Source organism: Galleria mellonella, unplaced genomic scaffold (genome assembly GCF_026898425.1).
Source record: "Galleria mellonella isolate WM207_F2 unplaced genomic scaffold, CSIRO_AGI_GalMel_v1 utg65, whole genome shotgun sequence".
Lineage (NCBI taxonomy): Eukaryota > Metazoa > Arthropoda > Insecta > Lepidoptera > Pyralidae > Galleria > Galleria mellonella.
The window spans coordinates 4,964,890-4,986,894 of record NW_026442138.1 but is presented as its reverse complement, the minus strand read 5'-3'; the positions used below and the strand labels follow the sequence as shown (position 1 = coordinate 4,986,894).

Here is a 22,005-nt window from a genome sequence, read left to right as displayed (position 1 = left end):
CTTTATTACAAATAATTTTACTTGTAAAATGGTATATCTAGTTTCATTTAAGAACAACTGTACTGCGAAGCAGAATTTGATAAAATTGGCACAACTGAAGTCTAACATGTCTATATAATTAAAATCTTCTCATAAATGAAATCGTAAAACAACATTATCGTTATATTTGTTTATACCTTGTTGTAGATTGATTGGAGCTTAAAAATTAGGCCTATATGACCCGGTCATATGTCTACACAATTTAAAAAATAGCAAAAAACCAAAGTGAAGAAATTTCAAGAGATAATTAACATTATAGTTATCTTAATTAACACTTAGTAGGTATTCGTACATTGCAATAATAAATCTGCTATTACAGATATTTTACTAAACGTAATAATACGAAGAGATGTCATATCATTTTCACATTCAATACAACTTGGTACTTTTCTTAAATTTCCCTTTATAACAAAGTCATGTACAATAAATACAATATACATAATGTATCTCATATAGCATTACAATAAGTTCAGTGTGCCGGAGCCCTAACCCCCGCTTGAATCGTAAGAATTCGTTTCAAGCTTCCTGCATCGAATTTTACGTCTCTTTGTATCTCTCGACCATGTGAGAACTCAAATCAACTCGCCAAATTCGATTCTTTTCAACTGTCAGCCCAACGGTGAATATTTCATCCTTGTTTTGTACTTCGCCCTCCCAAAAGGAAATAAGTCAAAAGTTTTCGGAATGTAATCTTCTATTACCGAAAATAGAAAATGAAGTAACCATGGCAACCGTCGAGTTGAAGACTTTCAATGTAATAGCAGGCACAATATTATTGTCGAGAGAGACGAATCGTTTTGAGATATATTCTGACGCACATAATTTTATCCTAAATTCACCCATAATTTTATATCACATTTTATAGTAGATACAGAAATTCAGAATCCTATTAAATAACCGCGCAGTATTTTGTTTTTACTTTTTCTTTGTTTTATACGAGTCCATAAAGCTGGAACGACCAACGGGATACGGGCAACAAAAAATATAAAAATAAAAAATAATAGGCGGCCAATTTGTATGTCGGACATCGGGTCCGTCAATGGAACGGGGTTTTACGAGCATGGTAGAAATATCAATATCTCACTGATCATACATTCGTACCTATATGGTATTCATAAATGCGCTTACTACAAACACTCCTATACCTAATGTACATCCTCTCGAGTCTGATCTGACAAAGGTGCAACTCCACCTTAACACAACTAAGCATAGAATATCAGAAATATTTTTTTATTCTAGCCAAAATTTATAAACATATGTTATAGTCATCTGCAGCCTTTGTTCAGCAGTGGACAGTAGACAACTAAAGATGATGATGATAATGATGATAGTCATCTTAACTTACTAATATAATAGAATTGTAATTAGACGATATCTGTTCATGAGAGATATTTAAGAAAATTTAATATAAGGAGTCTATAATATAATAAGAGCAATATATCTAAAAAAATAAGTCAAAATTTCTAAAAAGTAACTCAAAACAATTTTTCAGAAATTTTACCTATTTAATTGATTTTTCTACTCCTGAAATCTACGCGTACAAAATAGCAGACAAAAAGCTAGTAACCAATAATGTGACTCTAAATAGATGTATGTAAGTGGCTGAAATAATTATGACTAAACTTAGAGCGAGACGCAAGGGTTATAAGTTATGAGCGCGTCATTGTTTTAACCTGTCGCGCATCGCCGTCGCATTTCGTCTCCATGCGAGTTACGCAGGCTCCGTGTCCATTAATAATGTAGGGTGACAACGAGGCAGGTGCGCGCCGAGCCGCCGCGCGATAAACGTCCCGATGCATAATTGAAGACGTGTGCCTTACATCGCGCTTACGTGACTCCCTCTATCTTCTAAGTGCGTGAAATCAACTTAAACAAGCTTAGTATGATGGATGATTTTCTAATAACATGAGTGGAGCATGTGAGTGGTTGTGGTAAACATTTTCCTCGCGTCAAAATACTAGAAGTTATCAGAATGTTCTGAATCTTTGATGTATACGAGGAAATCAGGCAATTTAATGTATATTGCTCGACTGTTTTCGTATTCAGAGTTCTTTAGATTGTGTTAATACTATCTACTATAATAAACAAACACTTTGTACAAAAGTCGTTTGCTTGGGTACATCTATCCCATTCTTGTTTTTGCCGTGAAGCAGTTGTGTTTCCATGGCTGTGTTTCGGTTTGAAGGGTGGGATATGGCATTGAAACAGATGGTACAGAGGCATAACTCCTTACTCCTTAGGAATAGCAACGCATCATGCGCAATAGCATCTAGAAATAGCTTTTTGAAATAGGAAATATACAATACGTGAATTTACTGGGTACAGAGGAATACCATCTGAGTCCACAGGAATGGCAACACATAGGGGGTATCATGGGCGACACAATATACTCTATTATGTCCATGGTAATGTTCATATCTATAAGCGACGGTTACCACTTTCCATCAGATGGGCCGTCAGCTCGTTTGCCATTCTAAGTTACATAAAAGAAAACAAACTAATGGGTCAGCTGATTGAATATATTAATTGCGTATTAATTTCAAGTCGCTACTATCACCAGTTCGAACTATTATACATTTGTGTTACATTTGTATAAGTATTTATATGAACTTTGTGTGTATTAAATACAAAACTAGTAAACTAAAAGGTTTATTATACGATAAGTTCATGCTTGGTTTTACTTTATCTAATAGGTAAAGAATTTCTGTATGGTCCCAGCAGATAGATAGATAGGTCCCATAGAATAGACCGTCCGTTCCTTTCTTGTAGATGTCGTAAGAGGCGACTAAGGGAACTTAATAATCGAGGAATGGGCAGCTGCGTCGCTATTAAAACATCACCAATGCTTAACTGCGGTTGTCAACCTGTCAGCCAATTGTAGCAACTACTGGCAAAACTCACAATAGAGGGAGGCCTATGTTTAACAGTGGACAGTTAACAGCTGTTATGAATAAGTAAAGTGCGCATAACCAGAAGAGTTTCTATACTTTAATTTACTTCACAACGTTATTCAAAAAAACATTTTCTTAAAATATTTTACTCTGAATAAATACATAAGATAATTCAAAATTTTCAATTAAAAAAAAGTAGCGAAAATGGAAAAAGCAGAATAAAGTAACTTGAGAGAAACGAGCAATTAAAAATCTTAATTGAAACCACTTGGGGCGGACACCCTATTTTTTACAGTAAGGAGTCTCTTGACCTTTCTAACGCGTAACCTATGACCTCGCCACGTGGCCCCTTTGCGTCTATTAACGAGGGTTGATGGAACGACCAGTCACCGTAAAGTGTTGTCTATTACTGTACTATGATAGTATGTAGTTTGCTGATGAAATATTAAAACGGCAATGGACATTGTAAATATAGGTATAAGTTTTTAACGCTTCACAGCTCATAAGCGGGTTGCCGTAAACATGTACAAAATCAGCAATATCTACTTATTTTTTTAACATTATAATAGTCGAAGATATATAAATAAATAGATAAGTAATGGATAAATAAATAAATAGGGTTAAAAAACTGTGCAGGACTTCTTTCGGTATAATTTACAGAATAGTAATTTAAACATTAATGGAGCGTTGTGTAAATAGCTACTCCATGCGGGAACTTAACCAATTTTATAGGGGTATTCCTCTACAAACCTTATATAGTCTCTTTACTACAGGATAACAAAAACCCATAAAACAACCATACCCACTGACCTGTAATCCGATCCAGCGTGCTATTACAAAGTTACACACACACCGGAACCAAACTGATGTTGACGGCCGACTGCAGGATATGAAGACAGTTTCTTTGGAAAATATATATAAACACCACACGCGACAGTTCTCAAGTTCTTTATAGTTATTTATATGGCAGTATCTTCGTGAAATTCTTGAAAGCACATTAAAAAAATATATGTGTTTTCATAAAAACACGGGAGAATATAATTTAGTGCAGAGCGGGGAAAAAGTTAATAATAACAAATGACGAATATTTTTTAAAGAACACAAAGAGATTCGTTTTTTTATTAGTATTAGTTATTTTATTATTTCGTGAAATTATTAGTGGCCAGTTATATTTGCATTACTTCAGTGCATATCTTGATCAGAGTACATGATCAATGTTGTCCGATGTTATAATAGGTATCTGAAGCATATCCGACAAGATATTATAAATTTGTGAAAAATAAATATATCTTTGCAGCTTAACATGTTACAGTTTTATATTTTCATTTATTTATTTATGGTATTTTTTATTTCTAAAATTTAAATATGTAATAGACCAAGAAAAATCTTGTATAGTTAATATATTAATTCTTTTTAAACTCTCAGTATTAACTGATGATGATAGAATATTAATTCTATCATCGCATCACTTAGGCCCTGACTAAATTTTAGTTTACAATGCGTTTTCAATAGTTTCCTCGTTTAGTCTTTTTCTAACGAGGTTTGCCCTGTTCTACTTATACTACCTACTTATAAAAAATTATAGTATTCTAGAGAAAATAGATATTTTTTTCAAAATAGTCTAGCGTTAGCATCTCATTTTCAAAATATTCCACTAGTCTAGTCATCAAGCAGTAACAAATAAACAAAACAATTTTTATATTATATTTCAATGTAAAAATGTGTAATGTAAAACAAAGAAATTTTTACATTTAAATAAATGAAAGAAGATTGTATTAGTATTTACATACCAAACTACTTTCTTAAGGGTAGATAGAGAATTCTGAGTAATAGCCTATATAAAGCGCTGTAACACCTACGTATTCGATTATATTAAAGTATCAAACTTATTATTGCATCCTTAAGGATAAACAAAACTTTTCGGATTCTGGCAAAATTTACAATTTTGAAGAATTTACCAGGAAATTAATTTGCTTATTAGAAAGACGCTAAGCAAAATTAACAATTTTAATAAAGTGAGAAACACATAAACACTCTCTGGCACATATTATTGTCTATCTTTACCTACTTACACATATATGTATACTTATATCATTGTTATAACGTAAAATCGATTTATTATTGTAATAAGCAATATCTAAAATCTCATTAAGTTTGTAACCACAATTTACATATTTTAATAGTCGTGCTTTTTAATTTTATTTTCTCATAAAAAAAATCTTTTGATCAAAATAGCGTATGTAAATAAGCCGACGAATATGATTCGCCGCTTTTGTTATTGGACATTTTATCTCACACATTTCGCGAGGTCACAATCTCACAAGCATAAAATCGAGGGGTCATCTCTCCGATATCTTCTACCCATTGTATCTGCATTCCATGTTGGAGTGTCGTGATATAAACACCATTGGTCAAATCACATTTAAAAACAATTTTATATAGACAGTGAGTTAATGTGAGTGCGGTGCTAAATGAGTGAAAATGGACAATTGGATAACGGAGCTGTTTCATACGCCTACGTTTAGTAAACCCAAGGTATGTGTTTACAAAAACAAGTAACGAAATATTTTAAAATAAAATTTGTACTAGCATCTGAAGTAAGGTTATGTAAAAATATTACTAAAAAGTAGAGGATAATTAACTGCTACTTATCTAGAAATAAAATTAAATGTTAAAATATTATATATAAATTTGTCTGTGTGTCAGTTTTGATCAATTCGTCGCCACAAACGGTAAGTTTTACCTAATTATTTTTTGTCCGTGAAGGTAAATTAATACTATCAAGCGTATTAAATTACATTAGCAGAAAAAAATCTCTCTTAAATTCTTACAAGCGCCAGAATTACGTACATTAACTACAACTATTTAGGTACAAGTGCTGCCACAAAACATAAGTAGGTACGATGAAACACCGACACTATGCTATGGGTCTAGCACAGTCATTAACAGCAGCGCAATCGCTAATAACACCAACAATAGCCATTTGTAACGGACATTGGCTTCTGTTACACCAAAAAAGCTGTACACTCAAGCTAACATTGCTACATAGATGATATATGGCAAAAAGGCTACCGCTGCTACACATCTGCTCACACCTACCGCGCATTAAACTAACGAGCAGCCCTAATGGCAGACGTTAGGGCTGCGCCACGAAAAAACCTTCAAATCAAATAAATTACACCGACCCAGTTTTAACATGTGTCGTATTAGTCAACTGACAAAAGCGCTTATCTGTGCGAATGGAGGCATAATATAGACGACGGTAATGCTTGTTTGTTACGGTTTCCACTCAGGTCGGCGTATGTACTCGATTTGATCCCATTTTGGTGTGTTAACACGTGTATCAAAATGTATAGGGCAATGAAAAATAAATAAAACGATGTAACTATAAATTACATCTCGTTCATAAATGTAGGTAATTTTTGGTTAGGATTTGATGTATATTTTACATTACAAATAAATATTATGTGAATACCTATATATTGCATAAACTACAAATATAAGATTGATATAGACTTAAACAAAAACATTATTAGCCGCAGTAACAGACATAAAAATAAATTATATGTACCTATAATATTTATATTTAGTCGTTATATATATATATATATTGTAATTGTTTATATTTATAATAAGTTTACTATTGTAATCTTTTGGAGAAAACAATAAAGAGTATCTATCTATCTATATATGATTATGTTTATTTTTGTATAATAATTTTTAATATTTGCACACCTGCAGAATGGCAGAATAAAATTGGACTAATTTTCTTCTAAAAAAATGTACCTTAAACGAGCGTATAAATGAATTCTAATTCTAAAAAATATCATTTTTGTAATTATTAATAATAAAAATTAATTTGTTATGTATTTAAAAATTTCAAATAAAATTAGATATACGCTATATCTACTTTACATGTAACAGTAATTTAAGAACACGAAAAACAAAAAATAATGAGAATTGACAAAGCTTTGTGTAAATGACAAAATGTCAGATTTACTAACATCACTGAAATGACAGAATAGATAATAGGTAGAACAACAGACAAGAAGACATTGTATTAAAATCAAATATATCCCATTATATTCTATTCATTCGGTTGAAACAAATTGTCTGTTGGCTTTGACTGCTTTTAACAATTATGTAAGCTTAATACCTACTCTTACTAAAATTTTAAAACATAGATGAATCCAACTACCTAATGAACTACGAATAGGATGGCTACATAAATAGACCATATGTCAGATTAACATAGAATACTTCTTTTCAAGCAAATTACTAGAAATATACTAATAAAGACTTTTTAAAAAAGTGAATTAACTTTTATATATTATTACAATTATATTATAGATTATATTATATTATAGATTATTACAATTTAAACATGTTAACTTAAGCAATCGATAGTCAGTGAAGAAGAAGGGTTCTGAAGTGGTGAACCTGTGCAGTCAAGCAAGTATAAGACCACCCTCAACAAAATCTCCGAAAGTTGATGTATGTAGGTGTGTTGAGGTCAAACTTAGTGGCAAAACATTGGGGAGACTTATTTCCAGTAGTGGACTATGGACGGATTGTGGTAATGATGATGAGACAGGGTACTAATGGTTTATATATTGTGCCTATATACCTGTACACCTAATATTTAACCCTTCTTTACATGATCTTTTTTTATTGGTAAAACAAATCAAGGTGTGAATCACCTTGATTTAATGAACCTTGATGAAAAATGGTTAAAAAAATAAATTTGACAGCTATGGATTTTTTTCTGCAATGGACATAAAAAAGGTATCCAGACACGATCAACTTAAAGTGAAATTGTTCTTTTATATAATTTTTGGGCATTCAATGTTATAATGGAAATTTCCACCAGTATGCAAAGAAGGGTTAAATATTAGGTGTAAAGATATATAGGTATTAACTATTTGTTGCAACGCAATTAATTTTATAAATCGTGATAAAATAAATAAATCACAATTAAACTAAATTAATTTTATTTAAATTAAAAAAGAATTAATCTATATAAATAAACTTCTGATGGAAAACCAACTTATTAAATTACATTTATTATATAATGATATTATTACATGATGTCTTGACCATTCAGTTCGTTTAGTCGCCTCTTATGACACCCAATGGAAAGGAAGGGGTGGCCCATTCTATGCAAAGATCCACACGGCACAAGCAAGACCACAAGGCACAATTTTTTTTAATACTAAATATTATCATTTTTATGAAACCATTTAATTTATATATACAAAAGTATATAAACATAACATAAATACAAAAGTTTCTCACAAAAATCTTATAAATATGCGATTCTAAATATATTAATATAAAAACTAAACGTTACAGTCATTAAAATATAACTATATATATTAGATATCACTAGTAATATGCCAGTCTAAGCTTAAGTAGGTACTTTTGCATTTTCTCTCAAGCAGAAAAAATTACTAGACCCAAATGCCGTAAAACGCGACCCGTGTGAAATATCGTCGACAGCTGACATTCAAAAAACCTTCGCGTTGGGTTATTAACACAGAGTTTAAAATAAACACGTATAGTGAACACCGCTTAAAGTGCTTAATAACTTTCAAAACTTGATGACTTTTATGAGATTAAAGTTTTTTAAAGCCATGCAACATCACCTGCAAAGTAACACTTTTTTATGAAACTTAGAATGTCAAACAATATGATGACTTACATAATCGAATGGTGTTACCATTCGATTTGGTGTTGTGTTGTGGACATAAACAACATCATATTAACATCACAGAATACTTGTGATATCCATGGTATCTCTCATTCATTGCCTTCCTTAAAAACTACGTACTATTAGACCTCTATATTCTGTAATTGCATTGCCACCTTTCAAACTAAAATAAAGCTGTGCAAGTTTAGCTAATCAAGGCAGAAACACGGGTAGGACAGGAATACCCAAGTAGACGACTTTTATACAAAGTCTCCCTCTGGTAAATACGCTGCGGATATCCTTAAATTACTGAAGTTTCTGTGAAACTTAAAAATGTTGGCAACCCTGAACTACCATTAACGATGCTAAGCTTTATACTTATTAAACAATTAGTACGTGTTTATGTTCTATTCTTACAGTTAGAAAGTAACACAGCTGAATAATAAAAAGTTGTTTTACTGAAGTAGCTGTTTTATTTAGAAATTTGTTGCACTACCATTAGTATATGTGTGACTGCCAACACTTGACCACCTCTATTACTACCAAAAGTTCCAAGTTAAACGTGCGTGGACAAAATGGCAGACGGATATTAATGACTAATATGGAAGGTGGCGGAACTTCTGGTATTAATAATGGTGGTCAATCTTATCTTCGAGTATTTACAGTCACATACATAATAATGATAGTGGAATTATACACAATAATTCTAATCAAAAACCAGTAATAAAAAATGCACAAATTATGCACAAGTTTACGATAATCTTCGATAATTCTATATTTTAGAATTTCATAGAATAGTGGCAATATAAAGCATTGGAAGTAATTTTTATTAGATTCTACATAATAAAAATGTGTCCAATGATGAAACTAACACAGAAACACTCTCCAAACAAAATGACAAATCGAAATACTTTCGAAACATTCAATCAATTGATTTTTTATATATGGTCGGGTATTCGTTTGTTTATATTTTCATTAAGCTGTATTTATTTATTTAAATTAGTTTGAGTTAGGTTTTAAATTATTATTGTTTGAATGGTGCAAAGCACATTCGCAATTTGCTTAAGGTATTACGCACGCAACAGCACTTACAAAATGATTCTAAATTCACAAGTATTTTGTGTGAATGTTACTCGATTATCTTAACCAATACTGTTTTTTTCTTGTTTGGTGATAATTCTTCTTGTAGTCTAGAGTTTAGTTCCTTAGTCTGATATCACATTTGTCACTTGTCAACCGACTTCAAAAAGAAAGAGGTTCTCAAATCGGTTACATATTTTATATATTAACTCCGTCATTTCTAAACCGATTTGAAAAAATATTTTCTTATCTGAAAGGATATATGCTTTTAAATTTGCCCCTATAGAAATTTTAAAATCGATTTTATCACAATTGAAGTATTTTTTGTAGAACAAACTCTTTATTTACTTGCAAATGAAAAGTAACATTCCACACTTCTGTATGACCAAATTCTCTGTCCGAATAGTAATAATTTTTTACACAATGATTCCGGGTTCTAAATTCACTTATTTTTTAAAACTAATTTGTTTTTTTTTAATTCCTTTACCTCATCGTCCATTAGTTTATTTTATTCGCTTCTAAATAAGAATAGTAAGATTACAAACCTGACTAAATATTTTTTTTTATTTCTATCACTTTAATAATTAATTAATCTTATTAATATAATAATAACAGAAGTATGTAACGACGAATGAATAATTGGATGGATAAATGTTTGTTACTGTTTCATGAAAAATTACTGAACGGAGATAAATGAAAATTGGTACACGGGTTGGTTATATCCTATAACTTATCATATAGGTATTTTAAGTATACTATATAATAGATACTTTGTGTACTAATTCTATAAATTTTGTCGTTATAATACCTAATTTAAAAGTATTTATCTTTTGCATCTGCCCTTCATTGATATATAACAGCTAATTCAAACAAAGATTATATAAACATATATGTATATATTAACAACAGTGGAAAAAACAGAATTTTTCATAATGAAATCCAGTCAACGAAGATAATTTTCATGTTTCTAACCATTATATTAGGTACAATTTACCATTGGGAGTGCCCAAACGACGGTGTACCACGCCGCTGTGCTACGGAAATCCGCAACTAATTAAAATTCTTCGTGAATGAATAACTGCACTGCACCGGCGTTGCGCTGTGGGAAATTTTACAAATAAATACTGCCAACATACCTACCTACCAACTTTATTTTAAAAACTTGGATATATATATATATTCGACGCACCTATGCCATTTTGCCCTGTAATAATCTCTAAAACCTACGAAGATTAGGCAAAGCCCATCAAAATCCATTAATTAACTTGGAATATTAACGAGCTACTGAAAATCAAAAGTTTAAACTTTAAAATTATAAAGTACGTAATAGGTTTGAAAGTCTTTGAACTTTTCTAAAGTTATCCTAAATTTCACAGGCGCAGCAAAATCAAAAATCCGGGAGTGGCAACAGTGCTAGCGGAACATCGAGTGCAGCGAGCGGGTCCGCTGCTACAGCGCGAGCTAGTGATGTTAAACCAGTTGAATGTAATCTCTGCCATCGCAAGTTTAAAAACATACCTGCTCTCAATGGACATATGCGCTTACACGGAGGTTACTTCAAGAAGGTAAAGTTACACAAAATGAAATTATATTTGATTCTTATACCATTCTAAAACATCTTGTACCATGCTACACAACATGTATATATAAACCTAATCTGTAAAAGATTATGAAAATGTTGAGTTCATTATGATGAAACATCATTCATAGTTAATTTATAAGAAATTTTATACTTAAACCATGTCAGGATGAATTTACTCGTAAATTAACATTCAGTACATAAGTTACGCGTCAATAGTTATAATCTCAGAAACAACGCTGACGAAATGGAATATTTCAGGATTCTGACAACAAAAAATTGGATAAAAAGGAATCGACAGGGCCACCATTACAAACTGCCTCAGTATCGGTACGAGCTCTTATTGAAGAAAAAATCATTAGTCGCCGAGGGGCCACAGCAACTTCAACGCCTACAAGTAAGCACAAATCAAATAAACTTATTAAAAACATTCCTGCACTAACAATCAAATAATTAATAAATACAAATTTAAGTACTGCAATTATATAAAATATTAATTATATTAAGGTGGAACTACGGATACAGTAACTTCCCGCACCGGGTTCGTAGCGCCTGCTCCACCTCCACTATCAACAATTCGCGCCTCCACGGCATCACCCGCATCACCTGCTGCAACAACCGGTCAATTTGTCTCACCACGCGCACCGCCCGTTGTTACTGTTGCAACTAACGTCACTGCCAACATGACAACAGCTCAAAGAGACTCAACTCTAATTGAATTATTAAAGAAAGGAAGCACAAAGGTACATTATTTGATTATTTTGTAAAATTATTATTTAATTTTAAACAAATATTCTATACTTTTTTATAATTTGATTACAGGTTGTCAAACGCTCAGCTTCAGATCCAGGGCAATCATCGCCACAGCAAGAATTCACTTTCCGCCCAGAATTATTTGGTGTATCCTTTAACTCTGATGATGGGTATTTTTCACCAGCTCTCAACGATGATACTTTCCAATTCACCACAACACCTGAGCAACTAGAAGAGCTCGCTTCATTAGAAGATTATGCAACAGTAGCTGCATCGATACGTGAACGTTCACCAATTACCTTCCCATCTAGTAGAAGACTAGCTGCAGTATTAAATTCACCTCTACCCGAATCATTAGCAGATTTTGGTGCTTGTCATGGTGGATCTCCAGTACCCTCACCAGGCATCGCATATTCGGCCACTTCTCCAGGATTATCGTACACAACAGGCGATTCTCCGGGATTAGCATACACAGCTGCGTCACCAGTTGGAAGTTACTCCACACAACCGGAACCATCGCCTGGATTAGCTTATCCAACGCCTCCCGCATCTCATGACGCTCAATCACCTGCGCATACAGCGCCAAGAGCATCTTCGCCATTATCAGCTGCCTTCTTTACTGCTACAATGTCTAGCCAAGAAGAGGTAATTTAATTATAAAACATTGCTCTTTAATCATATAATTTTTTTTAATATTAGTCAACAACTAACATCCAATAATGTAATTCAACAGGTCGAAGAAGCTTTAGAGGAAGTATTACCTGAAGAATGTCGTTCACTTGATGCTTACGCTTTGGAACCTTCGCCAACTCCACGACGTATCATGCTGAACTCAGAAGATCCGCTTCTATCTAGTAGTCCACGCGACTTCTCACATCAGAGGCCTGCGCGTCGTCATAACCGAATGACTACTTCTACAATATCGACTTCCATGCATCAATGGCAACACGATACATCATCCCTTCAAGTATAAAAATTTAATTATTTATTTTTATGTACTTAAAAAATTAAACATCTATTTACTTATTAATCTTTAAAAATGTGTACTCAGTATAATTATTATAAATATTTCAGGTATGTGTGGAAGGTCGTGACACAGTGCCTGCAGTTTTTCTGAGTCCAAACAGTGTTCCTGCATCGCCTCAGCGTCGCAAACGACGAGCATCACCAGCTGGACCATATCGTTCGCGTATGCGGCGAACTGTCAACCATTTTACACCCCAACCTATTCTACCACCTGAACGTGATGGTTCTGGTTTACTAACAGAAATAATCGCTGGTAAATTTCTCTTCTTGCCGCATTTATATTTTCTTGTGCTATATTCGAATATATAAATTCTACGTAACTATCAATTCACAGGCCTACCAACACCAGAATCTGACGTTTTATCACATTTGGATGAACCACGACAGCCACAAATCAACATTGGACGGGACCATCAAGCAGAAATACCCGAATTATATAACGACCGTGTTGACCTCCATCGAGGTCCTGAACAACTTCTCTGGGACCCTGGTATCAACGATTGTTTAGACGACAATGAAGGTGAGCTTCATAATATATATTATTACTACCACTTTCTACCAGCTTCGCTTACGATATACGATCCTTTACAATTTCAAAAAATTAATTTAAAATATGAGTTACTTTTATCTTTATAATGTATATCATTAACTTTGATGGTTATCCTACGACATTGTTGCCATTTCCCTAAATAAAAAAGATTAGAAGTATTTTTAGACTTTGTATTCTAAATAATTATATAATAATATATTTTGATTTCAGTACGCATGTTTATGGAGTTAGCAATGTGCGCCGCTATGCCCGTAGGAGGACACACACGGGAATTCGCTCTACAAACATTAGGTGAATGCGGGGGCGACATAAGGGCAGCAACGTTACGCCTAATGTCACGACCTGCAGCACCTACGCAGCACGAATCCCGATGGGCACCTGATGAAGTTGAAGCCTTCTTAGCTGGACTAGGCCACTACGATAAAGACTTTTACAGAATTGCACAACTAGTAAGTTCTATAGACTATTAATTAAATTATCCCAATGGTTATTTTTACTACTTATTTTAATACAATAACGATTTGACATATTGTCCCTCCTTCCGATGACTACGTGTTCAATCATACCCACAGCAAGAAGTTACTTTTCACCCAGAAATATACGGTGTGTCCTTTAACTCTGATAATGCATACTTTTCATTAGCTCTCAAATAATTAAATAATTATAATACTTATAAACAACATCGTGCCACATATTAGCTATGTCTTTTTCTAATATCGAGAAACTTAGTTATTAAAGCGATGAATGGAAATTTAACCAGTAATAGGTATAATTAGTTACATCCCACGGGTCTGCATATGGTCATATTATGATATTGAATAGTCTATGAACTTTGTCAAATATTGAGCTATTTATTAAATACAAAAAGAATGTTTAAAATCCAATTGGAAGTTCCAAAGATTAATACGTTCAAACAATCAAACTTTTTCACTTTTTTATATTAGTGTAGAGTATACAAGTAGATTACTTAATCCTTACACATCTTAATTGTAGTAATAATAATTATAATTTCCCAGGTCTACTATATTTTTAAATATTTTTCAGGTACGGACAAAAGATTCGAAGCAATGCATACAGTTCTATTATTTCTGGAAGAAGGTGACCAAAGACTACAAAACCATGTATTTGCGGAGCTGGATCGCGGAAAACCAGACGTCAACACAAGTAAGCACCGCTTCAAATTCTGGACTGCAGCATTTTGTCTTCAGACTTGCTGAAGAATAAATGGGAATGGTTAATAGAGTCTTAATTTTCGCGACTTGTCTACATTCAGGGTACAGTAGGCCAAGTTTCGACGCACACCACAGCTTCATGTACATCATCGCCGACATCATTCGAAGGCGAGGAGTTCCCTTGCAAGATCTGCGGGAAGTAAGTGACAAGACGCGGAGCACGTCAGCATACCGCTTCCAAATGTCGGCATCGACAGCAAATACGCGCAAAAGCAATTTACGTGGAATACCATCGACACGTTAACATTACATCTCAATATAATGTAATCCACCCATTTCTGTTAAAATGTAACAATGTTCACAATAGGTTTCACATAAATTGCCTTTCGTATACGCATTAAAATAAGATTAAATGAGATTATGGATCTATATTTACAGCTTAGTAAAACTAACTGGAAAAAAAAAACGAAATTAAGTTATAAGTTAAATAAGCGTACTGATCCAGCGAAATGTTATTTATACTGTTATTAAAATATTAACATTTTCGAATTAAAGTGTTCAAAGTATTCGTTCATTTCCTGGATCAGTACCCGGGATTCAGTGTTATTGATGTTGATTGCATGTCAAGTTAATATTTACATTATTTCGACTTATAATAACTGTTTATTGGGTAATATTATAATGTAATATTTATTCACTATGACAAGGTCTAAGAGATATCTACCAGAATTTCCGTACTAGAGAACACTAAAACAAAATATGTTCATGAAGATAATACAAGAATAAAATATTTACATTATGTAGAATTGTAAACGACATCATCATAAATGATAGCAAGATAGATCGCCCATAAATGTTTGGTAGTCCTCGCAAAGATTTTGTTGTGATGAATAAATTATAATTATTTAACATTGATCATTGTAAATATAAATTAACGTATTTTTACTAAATTATATTAAGACAGTGAATTTATGTCCATTGCATAAGAATTTAATGGGATATCTATATTTTATTTATCATACTTATCGTAGGGTAATTTGACATGGTTTTGTGTAATATTGTTGTATGTATATACATTTATAGCACTAACGCTTAATGCTTTGCTTGAAGCACTTCTGCCTAAGTTTTTATTAATTTGATTTTTTTTTCGCTTACTTCTCCATTCTTCTTTTGCATATTCTAATAGTGTACCCTGTTATGTTTCAGAGTATTTAACAAAGTAAAAAGTCGTAGCGCGCACATGAAGTCGCATCGGCCACTAGACGCTGAGGCCAAACGGCCAAAACTCGAAAAGCCTTATGAAAAGGTCGAGAGATCTGATGAGAGGCCCTACGCGACAGCTGATTACCAAAGCAAACTGCCCGCACAGTAACCGACTTCTCACTCACTCATTCCACCCACGCACTTCTGTGACCCCCTCACCACTCGACTAATCGAAATAGACAGTAATCACTATCTATCCGCGTGCTCAGTGTTCAGCTTTATAAGCGTTAGCGGACGACCGCGCGGTCGCCGCCTGCCTACATTTGCGCCCCGCCCTCACCAAAACATTCAAGAGTGAATCGCTTGGAATCGGACAAAATGCTGAATCGTTTAAGCATTTACTATGATTACAAAATAGATTTATAGATTAAAATTAAAGTGATCTAGAAGAGAGCGACGTAGTGACTAGTAGCTAGAAGAAGTTAGCTTTTGGGTATACTGACGGATATTAGACAAAAAAGTACTAATTGTTTCGAAATTCTCGTAATGCTAAGCTTGAAGAGAGCGCATAAAGATATTTTGTATACCTAACGATTGATACATAGATAGATAGGTAGTTCTTCGTAAAGTTTTTATATGACAGACTTCTTAATGTGACTTGCAAGTGTGATGTTGTAAATAAAGATAAATCAGTAGTTCGTTGTTAACGCTACGGTTCAGATGGGCGAGGTCTACTCGATATATTGGTCTATATAAGTATTACAACTATATAGTTATCTACGTGTGATACATATAACGTGTAGTAACTACACTACCTCGTTTCTATTTTATTGTGAGCTCAGCTCACTATTTATACATTTGCTTGTTTGCTCATTAACGTGTTGTTATTTTGTAGTTTTCTTTTTTATTATTTCACTTTTCTAGATAAATTTTAATGCGCACTTCAAATTCAAGCGTGGAAACTGTTGTAAGTAGATAATGATTTGTTATGTATACGGAAATCGAATCATTTTCCGTACCCACTAGTCACATATCGATGTTATTTGTATTGCACAGAAATTAGATAAATTATCTGAGACGAAAACTTCTGTGAATTTAAAGGTTCCAGTCGGGTGATGCGATCACAAAAATACTCATTTTATTATGATATCATCGTATTAAATCATCTAAGAGCCTGTACACACACATTATAGCTCTATCACTAAGTTCCGAAATATTGTCCAATAAAAATATAAAAAGAGTGCATCTTCACGTATTCTCAGTGGGAAATACTTCTGACTTGACTATAATGACGACAGACTGTGACAGCTCTTGTAACAAACATCTCTCTTTAGAACTTAATTTATTTTTGTATTTTGCAAATAATACTTATTAATGCCATGCTATATTTAGCTATCTACTTATACAAAGAAATTGCAGTACCTAAATAAAATTTATGTAGTGCTTAATATAACAATACTTATAATAGAAATTCATACATAAATAATAAGAAAAATATTTATTTATCCGTCCGAATGAATACATAATTTAAAATTTACACAAATTCTGGTTCCAGTACGAATAGGTACAGAATGATCGTTAAATAGTGCAGGCATCTACTTATCTATTTATTCTTTATAAATATTTATTATAGACTCAAAGTTACGCTTATAAGGATTAGTCTTACAAGAGCTGCCTAAAATATTAAAAAATTCCACTGGAACCGACAATTTCACAGAAGTATACAAAATAACAAAATGGAGGGATAATATTTTTTTACACAAATATTATTGAAATGCTCAAATATTCTATATTTTATGTTGGTAATATTATTATCTAGTTCCTTGTTGATTGTTCTGAATATGCTATTATTTGATACTTAAATGTAGATTAATTTTTGAATGTACATTTATTTCTATATAATTATATATCTATTTATTAAATGTGAACTAAATGTGTACCTACGTGTTGTGATATATGTACGGTTTATTAATTCAACGTAATCTGTCTATGATTTGAATGAAACGTACTCACTGTTGAGCAATAAACGTGATTGCTCAAGTGTATCTTCTATTACAAGTAGGTAAGTACCTAATAACTACATTCGGCTCATTAGCTACTAACATTTTTTAAAAGTCACCTCCTCTCTTTCTATCACGTTCGAAATATCGAATAGATAGAAAAGAAATGGTGATTTTCATAAGATTTAATTTTAAAGAATGTTTGGAAGCAAAAGATCCCAATGTACTGTTCCACTGCGCCCAAATTCATTCATCTCTCATGTGACAAATATTTCGCGGTTGTGATGTTTTAAATCCGACTCATTTATTGTCTTCCGACATAGCTATGTGTACTTATTAATTTTGGGGCAGTATTCCTTGAAAAAGACATGTTATTTAATACCCTTTATTGTTTAATGTTATTAACAAATCCCTTTTAAGATTAACATTTAAATAAAGCGAGGTAAAAGCGTGTGACGCTGTCAGTATTATGATTGTAGAACCAATGGTTCATTGAAAAAAATATTGTAAATGTGAACAACATATTGAGAAAAAGACAACAGCTGTAAGTAAAACTGTAAAATAATTATAACTAATTAATTCTTCGGTTGTGCACTTAAAAGGGCTCCTTAAAGCTAACTACATCCTGTCAAATTCCACTAAAATTATTTTCCATATTAAACACGAAAAGTATGAAATTTGTGTTAAAAAAAAATAAATCCTACATACAAAATATTAAAATTTATTCGTAACACAAATGTTGCCAGTAAGTAGCCCTTCTTAACACGTCACAACGATTAATCTCGTTAGTTCTGAATACGTATTTCAAGTCCGTCTCAATATGTTGTGACATTATTTTATCTTGTAATGCATTATATAAAAAATATTTATTATTCTTCTAAAATATGTTCTTACGACGTGATTCGTTTTCCTTCCATGAGTACCTGAACAGACTTCTGCTAATTGACACTTGAATTTTCTTTAGTGTCACAAAACTGCTCTAGATTTTAATACGTGTAAGAATAATGCCAAAGTTAAATGCTATGAAACTATTCGTACATCACTAACTTGTGTGATTATTTGGTTGTGTTCTATCTTAACATTTAACATTTGTAGTAAAATTTTTCTAACGGTAAAAATATATATTAATTTATCAAATCGCCAAAAAAATATTGCCAAAGCTGTTGTAAAAATTACGCCATTTAGATGAGAAATAATGATAAAACGTTGGCCCATTAGAAAAATTTAGATCATTGCTTTAGGTTAATTAAGCGAAAGCTTCAATTGTAAACCCCAATAAAATGTATAAGTGCACGAACTAAGTAATGCGAAGGAGTGCCATTTAGTTTAAAATAATAAAATGACGTTTCAATTATTCAAATATAGCTCTATCATATTCGTAAATCGCTTAAACTTATTTGACAACATCAGAGCATACAAATTTATTTTCATAATGTAATAAAATTTAGTCATAACTTACAACTTATTGTGTAAATATTAAATATATTTTCAAATTAACTTTATTGTACCGGAGATAGTTCTATTTCATAAATAACAATTTATTAAAGACAAGTCCCTCCAGAGATAATTTGTAACATTACTCTAGCTATTAAGACTGAAAGGTACTCTCTAAATTCTGTAACTAATGTTGATTTGTTTAATGTTATATCCTATTCTGTTATTAGTTTATCGTTTATTAGTATAGTATCATGACGTCACTAACCCATTCCATGTGCCAAATCGTCATACTAGTCAGGGTATAGCTTTATAAATTATGCCCTAATTAATTTAACCAAATATACCTAATAAATAGCGAGAGATCAATGTGTAGAGTGCGCGCTCGATCGTCGGGCGTGTCCCTTAGATTTCATTAGGAAATAACTGCTGTAACGTATATAAAAAAATAATATTCACACAAACACTAAATTAAATTGTAAAATAAGATCGAAAATTAAACAATCTTATTTCAACTTAAATATAGAAGTGCCTTACAATTTTAGTTTTTATACTTACTGTTTTGTTTTGTCGAAATGTAACGTCGTAAGCTCTGGAAATTGCATTTATTTGAAATTCACTATCTGCTCTGCCCGTTCAGAACCGATACAATGTGAATCAGATTTTATTTCATTACTTATGTAAGAGATATTTTTCAGAAGTATTATAAACTTAACCTTCAACGGTTATTTTAAATTAAATATCATGTACTTATAAGTAATTACATAAATTAATGAAAAAAATGTCTACCCTTTTTAATTATTTATCAATAATATAATAAACTGAACGATAATCGAACTACAACCAAAAAACAAGTCAATTGTACGAAATTTCTATGGTGTAAGAAGAGAAAAAATTTACTTAAATACAAATAATGTAATGTAATTTAACAGCAGAAGGATACAGCGATGTTTATGTACGTAATCTCCCTTACGTTCGCTTACTACATCTAATTTCCCGCAGTCCCGTTATGGCACATAGTGTAAATGTAAGTACTTCTGTATTTGTGTCAACACTTAAGATGTGAAAATATGTTACTATAGTATTAATATTTTGTAAGTCTAAATGGATATTATATTCTTCTAATTTTGTATCGAATAAAGAGTGTAGGCACAGGCGAGCGACAGAGCGTCGGCGCCCCTCCACTTCGATGTACTTAACGTACCTAATACGTATTGAACTTGTATGATACTGTAGACGGTAACATGCGTGCCAACAGCACGATAATTGATATTACACTCTGTGTTGTGATTTTGAACGTTCTGTAAATTACAAAAGTCTTTGAAATACTATGGAAACATTTGTAGACACCTCTTTAGATTAGCACAATTCTTCGCGTAGACACGTTAGATCAAAAATTACTAAGCAAGTAGATTAAACATTGATATAGGTAATCATTGGAAGGTGTAAGTGTGCGTATGAATAGATTCATTGTTATATATTCGATCAATGTGATTCGTAAGAACAACGAGTAACTCGAGCCTGTCCCCTCCCCCGCTGGGCGACTCTTCACAACTTCGCATATCCTTGAAACAATAAGTAATAAAATAAAACTCTATTATATATATATTGATAAATTTATTAGGGTAACTAATTTTTTAAGACAATGACTATTACGTGATCTTTTAGATTGTCTTTATTAATAAATATATGGTGAAGGTTTTGTCAATTTGTTTTTATTTTTAACCTTTCTCCCTAAAGTATTGATTTAATAAAGCTTTTTTGTCGAATACAATGGAAAATTTAGTTCGTATGACCTTAAAGAGACAAAGTGAATATTTCGGATACTGATACAATAAGTTGATGAATTCGAAGTTTCAATGGTTATTGAAGGTATGTGTATACATATATATATATGTATACATGTATATATATATACATACATATATATATATATATATATATATATATATATATTTATATATATATATATATATATATATGATGTCATGTTGAAAATTGTAAAATTAAATTTGTTAATTCTAAATCAAACATGCAATAATATTTTAATCACAAAAAAATTAATTATCAATCGTATTCACGATCCGTACCCGACCCAAAGGTCCCCATGACACTTGCGGCATTTCCGCGTTGGATTGCCAGAGATATCCTTTAAGTCAGATACGAACCGGAGCGATCATGACCCCTATCCGCAATGCGCAGACTCAACTCTCTTATAAAGAATTTTGCTTCCGCTCTCCACACGCCTGTAGTCTCAAAAGCAACGGGAACGAAGATCATCATACATTAAATTATATATATATATAGAGGTCAGTTTATGGGCGACGATACGATTGATCATTAACTTGATCTTTTCTACTTATAGACTAAGTCTTGCCAACGACAAAAATATGCATACCATATCGGGACTAAATCAAGGCAGATTTAGACTCAGAGCACATAATAATGAATTAAATCTCTTAGTACATTTAAATTAAACAACAACAAAAATTGGTACTGGTCTGAAAATACCTTTTTAATTTTTTAAGCAATTTGGAATTGCAAACAAGCTGACGTAATTAGTATTTAACGTTTATAACAGGTTATTAT

The 22,005-nt window shown here is 32.2% G+C and overlaps 1 protein-coding gene across 1 annotated transcript in view; it reads left to right on the top strand.

Annotated features, from left to right (window-relative positions):
- LOC113519720 (zinc finger protein 541) overlaps positions 1–21,124 on the top strand; it is a 344,226-nt gene extending 323,102 nt beyond the window's left edge. The window contains exons 10-20 of the mRNA XM_026904897.3: positions 11,076–11,264; positions 11,540–11,675; positions 11,786–12,021; positions 12,101–12,676; positions 12,765–12,998; positions 13,106–13,310; positions 13,392–13,577; positions 13,818–14,056; positions 14,652–14,771; positions 14,881–14,978; positions 15,986–21,124. Of these exons, the coding sequence (XP_026760698.1) occupies positions 11,076–11,264; positions 11,540–11,675; positions 11,786–12,021; positions 12,101–12,676; positions 12,765–12,998; positions 13,106–13,310; positions 13,392–13,577; positions 13,818–14,056; positions 14,652–14,771; positions 14,881–14,978; positions 15,986–16,151 (2,385 nt within the window). The 3' untranslated portion in view covers positions 16,152–21,124. The remainder of the gene's footprint in view (positions 1–11,075; positions 11,265–11,539; positions 11,676–11,785; positions 12,022–12,100; positions 12,677–12,764; positions 12,999–13,105; positions 13,311–13,391; positions 13,578–13,817; positions 14,057–14,651; positions 14,772–14,880; positions 14,979–15,985) is intronic.
- Positions 21,125–22,005: the final 881 nt, after the last annotated feature.